This window comes from Hordeum vulgare, chromosome 1H (genome assembly GCF_904849725.1).
Source record: "Hordeum vulgare subsp. vulgare chromosome 1H, MorexV3_pseudomolecules_assembly, whole genome shotgun sequence".
Classification (NCBI taxonomy): Eukaryota; Viridiplantae; Streptophyta; class Magnoliopsida; order Poales; family Poaceae; genus Hordeum; species Hordeum vulgare.
The window spans coordinates 45,234,530-45,244,242 of NC_058518.1; the positions used below are offsets into that span (position 1 = coordinate 45,234,530).

The 9,713-nt window shown below is 44.3% G+C and overlaps 1 protein-coding gene across 1 annotated transcript in view; it reads left to right on the forward strand.

Moving 5' to 3' along the window:
• The window catches only part of LOC123396367 (protein RCC2-like), a 29,511-nt gene extending 24,338 nt beyond the window's left edge, over window positions 1-5,173 (forward strand). The window contains exons 11-14 of the mRNA XM_045091325.1: window positions 1,234-1,257; window positions 1,345-1,469; window positions 2,841-2,922; window positions 5,056-5,173. Coding sequence (XP_044947260.1) covers window positions 1,234-1,257; window positions 1,345-1,469; window positions 2,841-2,922; window positions 5,056-5,173 — 349 coding nt within the window. The remainder of the gene's footprint in view (window positions 1-1,233; window positions 1,258-1,344; window positions 1,470-2,840; window positions 2,923-5,055) is intronic.
• Window positions 5,174-9,713: the final 4,540 nt, after the last annotated feature.

A 9,713-nucleotide genomic window follows, 5' to 3' on the forward strand; every position in this document is an offset into this window, starting at 1 on the left:
GTGATCATGACCCTGCGTTGTTCGTTCACACGTCCCCTCGTGGTCGGACTCTTCTCCTTCTCTATGTTGATGACATGATCATCACTGGTGATGACTCTCACTACATTGGCTTTGTTAAGGCCCGCCTTCGCGACCAGTTCCTCATGTCTGATCTTGGTCCCCTTCGCTATTTTTTTGGGATTGAGATTTCTTCGACCCCTGATGGCTTCTTCATCTCACAGGAAAAATATATTCAGGATCTTCTTGCTCGCTCCGCTCTCTGTGATGAGCGCATTGTTGTGACTCCTATGGAGCTCAACATTCACCTTCGTGCTTCTGACGGTAATCCTCTTCCTAATCCCACTCGCTATCATCATCTTGTTGGGAGCCTTGTCTATCTTGCTGTTACGCGTCCTGACATCTCCTATCCTGTCCACATTCTGAGTCAGTTTGTTGCAGCCCCCACCTCTGTCCACTATAGCCACCTCCTCTGTGTTCTACGATATGTTCGTGGCACGATCTCTCATCGCCTTTTCTTTCCCCGCTCCAGCTCACGACAGCTTCACGCCTACTTTGATGCTATGTGGGCTAGTGATCCCTCTGATCACTGCTCGCTATCTGCTTACTGTGTTTTTCTTGGTGGCTCTCTCATTGCTTGGAAGACCAAGAAATTGACTGCAGATTCTCGCTCGAGTACCGAGGCTGAGTTGCGTGCGATGGCTATGCTGACAGCTGAGGTGATATGGTTACGATGGTTACTTGAGGACTTTGGTATGTCTGCTACTACATCGACTCCCCTACTATCTGACAGCACAGGTGCTCTCAATATCGCGTGAGATCCGGTGAAACATGAGCTCACCAAGCACATTTGTGTGGATGCCCACTTTGTGTGTGTTGCTGTGCGGGATCAGACTCTCGCTCTTCACTATGTGCCCTTTGAGTTACAATTGGCAGACTTCTTCATGAAGGCACAGACTCGAGCGCGTCATGGGTTCTTTCTCTCCAAACTCAGTGTTGTTGACCCACCATGAGTTTGAGGGGGGTGTTAGATGTGTATAGTCCCTTTACTATGTATCCCCATTGTATAAGGGGTTTCTTGCCTTTTACCACATGTATATGTACTGACCCTAGGCCCTCTGTGAATGTTAGTTGCCCATTCCTAATAGTATAGAAGTCCATTTCTGCACAAATAAATATGATTCCTTCGTGTCACATTTATGTTCTCTCACATGGTTCCTTTTTATGCTTTACCAGCTCGGGTTTTGGTGGATATGGAAGGTAACTTATTATTTTCATGTATGATGTATCTCACTGTATTCATGATGTATCCCACATTGTTGATTTGTCCACTTTCCTTTGATGTAGGTTGGGCCACAATGAACAGAAGGATGAGTGGCAACCACGCCCTGTTGAAATATTTCAAAAGAACAATATCCTATCTCCCAGTGATATTATCTCAGCTGGTTCTGCAAGTTCTGCGTGCACTGCCAGTGGTATGATCCATATATATCTCATGCACTCCAGGCTAAAATTACCACAGGAGTTTATTGCTTGGGCTATATGACAAAATATACTAGAAAAAGACAGTTTTGAGAATATAGTTTGACCGAGGGTCACATATGTATCAAGCAGCTCTTGTGATTAGTTTACCTTGCACTTTAAGTTGATATTTAGTTATGTTTGTGTTGCATGTCTTGGTGAGCTAATTATGCAATTCAGACATCCAAGTGAGATGGCATAGGACAATTGAGTTAGCAATGGAACTTAGCCTGTTGAAGACCCAAACCTCTCAAGCCTGGCAAACATTATTGTACCATATGTTAGCATTTCTCTATGTTTGCATACATATTCCTGAAAGTTGTTAAACGTTGTTGCCTTTTAAGTGTATGCTTCTGTGTGCGTTACTACTTGAAAAGGAGCTCAAAACTTGGGTACTTTCTGATAATATTGCTCTTAAATTATTTCAATTGGAGGAAAACATCGTGTTAACATGCACTATCATTTTCATTTTCATGTCATACTGCCCATACATAATTTCCTACTCCCTCTATCCTAATTATAGTAGATTGCCATAAAAAAAGGTTTCAATGGTATAATTTTTATGGCGCATTGCTTATATATGACTGGTCTAATTAAATCACAAAAGACAAGGATGCCATGCAAACTACTCCCTCCGTTCCTAAATATAAGTCTTTGTAGAGATTTCACTAATGGACTACATACGAATGTATATAGACATACTTTAGAGTGTACATTCAATTATTTTGCTCCGTATGTAGACATCTAGTGAAATCACTTAAAAGACTTATATTTAGGAACAGAGGGAGTAGGATGGATGAAGTGTATGCATCAGCCCTTTTATTAGTAAAGTGGGGTGCTATAGACAGAGGGTCTAGATGTGGCTGAAGATGCAGTGATATGTGTTTTCAGATATGCAAATCAAATACTTTAGCAGTTTTTTTATTGCACTGAGCATTTTGTAGAGCAAGATTATTCATGGAAATATCTGGTCACTTGATGCCGTGAGCATCAAATCAGATTGTCCTGCTTTAGGGATGGACATACCACTCGGGGCAAGTATATCCAAACTAAGGAAGAACAATAGTCTTTATTTTCTGTTGACTATTTATGATGTTTGGGTTTAGTTGCATTCCAAAAGGATGCATATGCTATGATTCCTGAATCATTCAAATTTTTCATCTGCAAGTTAGATCTTATATTGCAATATCGCATACGGTTGGAAAATAGTATTGTTGTTATACCTTGCGCTCTTTCAATCATATTGGTGTTCTGTTGATTGTGTCGCAATATTTAGACTGCTACATATTAATTAACCATTGGTCATTTGGTTTGATTTTTAGGTCGTGGGCAGCTGTATATGTGGGGAAAGTTGAACAACTGGGGTGATGAGTGCATGTATCCAAAGCCAGTTAGAGATTTAAGGTTCCTTACAAACTATGAAACACCATAGTGATGAACAGTGTCTTAGGTAGCTACACTCTGCTGTTAGCTATTCTCACAAGGGGAGCACTAGCAATCAGACTACTGGTAGGTTGCTTCCTGTGAGACTAGTCGGTGGCCGTAGGATTAAAACCATGCTGACAATGCGATCTAGTAGGAAGGAGGCTGAGCGTTAGGTAGTTACTTGTCTCCGCTAATTACGTGGTTCTGGTAACTGATCCCTGGTAGCGTGTCTTCCTCGCGTATTTGTCCTATGTCAATAGATTCATTCCCTATTCAAGTAGCATGACACTTTTTTTTACGTGGAAGCAAGCATGATGTATGATATTTCGTATCCTCTACACTAATATTTGCTTCGAGCTTTATTTTTAATATTTGCTTTCATATAAAAACGAACTCCTAGTAACAACATATTTTGCGTCAAAAACATTGTTATCATTTTTTTCGTCGACTAGAATTGCATCCAACCAAATTATGATTTGTCTTCATCACAACAGAAAAAATATTTTCACTTGTTTCATAAGCGGCAATCTCTTGCTTCCATCGACTATCAAATTGCTTCCATCCAAATAATAATTTGTGGTGCAAACGAAATGATCTTTTCATACAATGAATTTTTTGCCTCGCAAAGAAACACGTGGAAGCACAACATGAATGATGAAGCATTGAACATATTAATCCAGTCTGAACAACGATTTACAAATCTTTTTTGCAACAAGAGTAAATACTATTACAACACTATTTTTATTTCGTCATGGTCGACATAATGACACGCGCTAGACAGTCTTATCATGACAAGATCCATGTGCCATGAGTTGTACATATAAGCGACAACTTAGGATAGTGCCTTGTTGTTCTTGCACTCAACTCATTACATATAATTGGGAATCTGTATAACTGAAGCATTCTCTGAGAAAGAAGGGAGCACACACGTCAGTGACTCATAAATTTTTTTACTAGAAGAGGCAAAATAGTTGTATAATAAAATGTTCAAACAGAAGCAATACTAGCAATGGTTGAATCAGAAACTAATAGTGATTGAAGCATGCACTAATCTGATGATGATTGAAGAAAATGTATATACAATAGAAGTAGCACACAGTTACAATGGTTGAAGCAAAAAAAATCATTACCATTGAATCATTACCAATTTTCTTTTGCGAGTGAAAGCAATCTTCTATCTCAAAAGAAGCAAAAAATATCTGTGTGTGGATGCATTATGGTAAGAAGCACAAAAAGAGTAAATTTGAATCATAAGTTCATAACTACTCTTACTTGGAACCTTGAAAAACTAAAAAGGAACAAGCTAAAATTCCACCTAGGGAGGCGTACTTGAGTGATGTACATACAAATTTCAAAGAAATTCGACTAGTGTTTTAGTGATTAAAAAAATAAAGTTATAACATAGAGGAGATATAACACACATCTCAGGGAATATATGCTAGGAATCACTAGTAATACGGGAAATAAAAGGCGTCAAAAGGGGATGATCCAAACCCTAAATCAGACAAGGATGGGGTGGGGAGTCCCGTGTAGTGTCGGCCTTATTCTCCAACCGAGACGGTGCTTCAACGAGGTGGATCAGAGGCCAAAACTGCAGCTGAAGGACAGGCCGATCCCGGTGGAGTTAAGGATGATGATGATGAAAGTTACAACCTTGCCGGTAAAAAACAATACCTACCAGACCCCCGCGTGTCACCGGATGGCATGACGTACTTGCCAGGTAGAGCGGACGCTGAAGATAGACAATTCAGGAACTTGTGTAGTGGGAGAGAGAAGGGGCGGCTACAGCCTACACGCATGGCAAGCTCCGCTCTAAGCACGAACGGGCAGAAGAGATGGGAAGAGCTGATTTGGGATGATTAATTTGGGGTGATTAATTCGGGGCGAGATTACGGGCGTGGACCAAAAGACCGGATGGTTTGTGAGCTTCTCACGCATGACTCGAGCCTCTCAGCCATGGGATCAAATTAAGAATAGACGGCATGCAACTGGCCTCACGAATGCTTTTGCATCAGACGTATGTAGGTAAGTGTTTCCCTTCTCACAATCAGCTTCCTATTGAAATAGTATTATCCTCACTTATCTTTTTAATAGATATTTTTTTTGCTTCAGCGGTTGGAACATCCGCTGCATGGCTTCTGGCAGCATGCACCATATTGTTTGTGCACATGATTCTTGCATAAGTTGGGGTCTTTCTGAATATGGAGAGTTTGGTTATGGCCCTACATAGAAGTACATCTATTTAAAATGCTATAATACCATGTGAAATGCAAGTCTTGCAACCTTCGAGATTTCAACCATTTAGCTTGTCTTACCAGTTATTGTTGTGCATTATACGATGTAACACACATTCTTGAAGGAATGCATGTTACAAGGTAATTGCACGAAATCAACATCTGAATGTGGTGGCTGTTAGAGTATATATAATAGTCATGTACCCCTTTGTATTTATCCCATTATGTAAGGGGTTTCCTGCATATGTTACACATTTGTACATGCATATATACCGGCTTGTGGCCTCATTGGAATACTAAGTTGCTTATTCCTAACATGGTATTAGAGCTAGGTCAATTTTTTGCACGCTGCAACTCATGCAATTGATCCGTCTCTCCCCGAACGAAGCCCGTTCTCGATCTCCTCCTCAAGTCTTGATCTCCGCCGGCCCGTGGAGCTCGTCTCTCGTCACCGCTGTTAAGCGCTTCGTGGCTCTGCTCCAGGTCGGGTCGACGGATCCGCTTCACCAGATCAAAGCCTCGATCTCCGCTGGCCCGTCCCGCTTCACCAGATCAAAGGATCGATCTCCGTCGGCCCGTCACCGCTTCACCAGATCAAAGTCTCGATCTCGTCAGCAGATCAAAGGCTCGATCTCGTCAACTCCAGCTTCATCTCCCGGTCGCGCCGCCGGATTCGCCAGGGCCCCGCCCCATCCCGCCGCCTCGCGTCGCGCCGCCCTCCATCCTAGCTCGCGTCCACGCCACCGCTGCTCCATCCCGCCGTCGCCCCATACAGCTGCTAGATCTCGGCTCGGCTCAGTTCCCGTCCCGATCCCGATTGGATCCAGCTCGGCTCGCTACGACTGTTGGTTCCTCGTTGATGTTGGTCCCGTCTCGATCGCTGTTGAGTAAAAAAATGTCTGCTGCTTCGGGCTATGTTGTTGTTCCTCGTTGCCCAGTGATTTTTGATGGCTCTGACTACACCTAGTTCGTTGGCTTCATGCGCATTCATATGCGTGGCATCCGTCTATGGGGCGTTCTTTCTGGCGAGGTCTGTTGTCCGCCACGTCCGGTTCCTCCTGTGGCCCTACTCCGCTGCAGCCATCGGCTCTTCCTGCGGATGCTAATCAGGCCGCAAAGGATGCAGCTAAGCTTGCTGATGAGGCCGTTGATCGTGCTTATGATGAGAAGGTTTTGGCTTATGAGGAGGCTCTTCACACGTATCATGGTGCTCTGTCTATTTACACCCAGTGGCTTAATGATGATGCTCGTGCTGCAGTTGTTCTCACTGCTAGTGTTCTACCTCAGTTTGCCTCTGAGTTTCTAGTCCTTCCTACTGTCTTTGAGATGTGGACCCGTCTTCGTCAGCGCTATGAGCCCTCTAGTGATGCCTTATACCTCTCTGTGATCCGTCAGGAGCATGATCTTCAGCAGGGTGACTCTACTGTTGATGATTTCTATGCACAGAGTTTTGCTATCTGGCGCCAGCTTGATTCTCTCCGCAGTGCTGGTTGTCGTTCTTGCCCCTGTTGCCAAGCTGTCCAGGCCAATTTGGAGTTTCATCGCGTCTACGAGTTCCTGTCTCGGCTCCGTAAGGAGTTTGAGCCCCGGCGTGCTCAGTTGTTTGCTCGTGGTCATATTTCTCTCATGGAGGCACTTTTTGAGATTCGTGCTCAGGAGAATCGCTTACGTGGTGTTGGTTTAATAGAGGTTCCCTCTGTGCTTGCTGCTTGGGCTCCTTCTACGCCACCTGCTGCACCGACCCCTTCTCGTTCGAGTGCTCCGCCGCTCTTGCCCACTCCTTCCGGAGGCTCAGTTCGCCCCCGCCCACATTGTAGCTACTGCAATAATGATCGTCATATTGAGTCTGAGTGCTTCCAGAAGAGGAACACCCGCGCAAGGCGCGATCATCAACTTCAGGGAAATCATATGATTCACGTTCGTTACTTTGATAGTTTGATATGTGGGTGGATCGGCGCTTGGGTACTGCCCTTACTTGGACAAGCATCCCACTTATGATTAACCCCTCTCGCAAGCATCCGCAACTACGAAAGAAGAATTAAGACAAAGTCTAACCATAGCATTAAACTAGTGGATCCAAATCAGCCCCTTATGAAGTAACGCATAAACTAGGGCTTAAGCTTCTGTCACTCTAGCAACCCATCATCTACTTACTACTTCCCAATGCCTTCCTCTAGGTCCAACTAATGGTGAAGTGTTATCTAGTCGACGTTCACACAACACCACTAGAGGAAAAACAACATACAACACATCAAAATATCGAACGTATACCAAATTCACATGACTACTATTAGCATGACTTATCCCATGTCCTCAGGAACAAAAGTGACTATTCACAAAGCATAATCATATTCATGACCAGAGAGGTAATGAGTAGCATCAAGGATCTGAACATAAACTCTTCCACCAAGTAATCCAACTAGCATCAACTACAAAGAGTAATTAACACTACTAGCAACCTTACAAGTACCAATCGGAGTCGCGAGACAGAGATTGGTTACAAGTGATGAACTAGGGTTTGGAGATGAGATGGTGCTGATGAAGATGTTGATGGTGATGAGTCCCCTCCGATGAGAGGAGTGTTGGTGATGACGATGGCGATGATTTCCCCCTCCGGGAGGGAAGTTTCCCCGGCAGGATCGTCCTGCCGGAGCTCTAGATTGGTTCTGCTCAAGTTCCGCCTTGTGGCGGAGGCAAATCCTCGAAAAAGCCTCCTACTAATTTTTTTCCCGGACGAAACCCTTCATATAGGAGAAGAGGGGGGCCATAGGGCCAGCTGGGTGCCCACAAGCCCCCTAGGCGCGCCAGGGGGGTGGCCGCACCTAGCAGGCTTGTGGCAACCTGTTGGCGCCCCTATGGCACTTCTTTGGCCCAGTATTTTTTATAATTCCCGAAAAAAATCATCGTTGATTTTTACGGCGTTTGGAGTTGCGCAGAATAGGTATCTCAACTTTGCTCCATTTTTAGGCCAGAATTCCAGTTGCCGTCATTCTCCCTCTTCATGTAAACCTTGCAAAATAAGAGAGAAAAGGCATAAGTATTGTACTGTGGAGTGAAATAACAGCCCAAAAAGCAATAAATATCAACATGAAAGCATGATGCAAAATGGACGTATCAAATCCCCCAAGCTTAGACCTCGCTTGTCCTCAAGCAAAAGCCAAGCTCAATAAATATGACCACATGTTTAGGAAGAGAGGTGTCGACAAAACAAGATACGAACATGCAGGCATCATGATCATGATCAGAACAGCAATACCAACATATATTCTCTCATGCTAAAGTGACAATTTATAACCCACAAGTATAGGCGATCAATTGTAGCCTTTCTCGATAAGTAAGAGTGTCGAACCCAACGAGGAGCTAAAGGCAGGACAAATATTCCCTCAAGTTCTATCGACCACCGATGCAACTCTATGCACACTTTACGTTCGCTTTACCTAGAACAAGTATGAAACTAGAAGTACTTTGTAGGAGTGATAGGATAGGCTTGCAAGAAAGTAAAGAACACATAAATAAAACAACTACGAGTGTCTAACGAGTGTGGAAAAGTGGTGGTAGGAGTTGCGGAATTGTCCCTAAGCAATTGACTACGTTAATAGATCGATAGCAAGTATCATGTGGGAGAGGCCTCTGCTAGCATGTCATCCCTTACTTGTAATTTTATGCACTTATGATCGGAACTATTAGCAAGAGTCCGCAACTACTAACGTTCATTAAGGTAAAACCCAACCATAGCAATAAGATATATTGGTCCCCCTTCAATCCCATATGCATCAATTTCTGTGCTAGGTTTGAAGCTTCTGTCACTCTAGTCTGCCAGTACATAGTCCTATCAACATACAACTAACCCTATGGTGTGATCCACGCGCGCGATCATATGATGGGCACCAAAGGACAGCAACATAACCACAAGAAAATTAAACCAATCATAGCAATTCATCAATCACCGATAGGACAACGATAATCTACTCAGACATCATAGGGTAGCAACACATCATTGGATAATAATATGTAGCATAAAGCACCATGTTCAAGTAGAGGGTACAGCGGGTTGCGGGAGAGTGAACCGCTGAATATAGATGGGGGAAGATGATGGAGATGTTGGTGAAGATGACGGAGGTGTTGGTGTAGATGGTCGTCGCACGATGATGTCCCGGGCGGCGTTCCGCCGCCGCCGGGAGAGAGGGGGAGAGCCCCCCTCCTTCTTCTTCTTCCTTGACCTCCTCCCTAGATGGGAGAAGGGTTTCCCCTCTGGTCCATGGTCTCCATGGCGGCGGAGGGGCGAGAGCCCCTCCGAGATTGGATCTCTCTCTATGTGTCCTTGTGTTTCTGCGCTCCCAGATTCTGCGTTTCACCGTTTCTTAAATTCCCGGAGATGCGTAACTCCGATTGGGCTGAAATTTTAACAAGTTTTCTTCCGGATATTATCTTTGTTGCGGCGAAAGAAGGGCTCCAACCTCCTTAAGAAGTGGCCACAAGACTGCCTGCCGCGGGCCCACCCCCTGGCCGCGGCGACAGGGCTTGTGGGCACTCCGT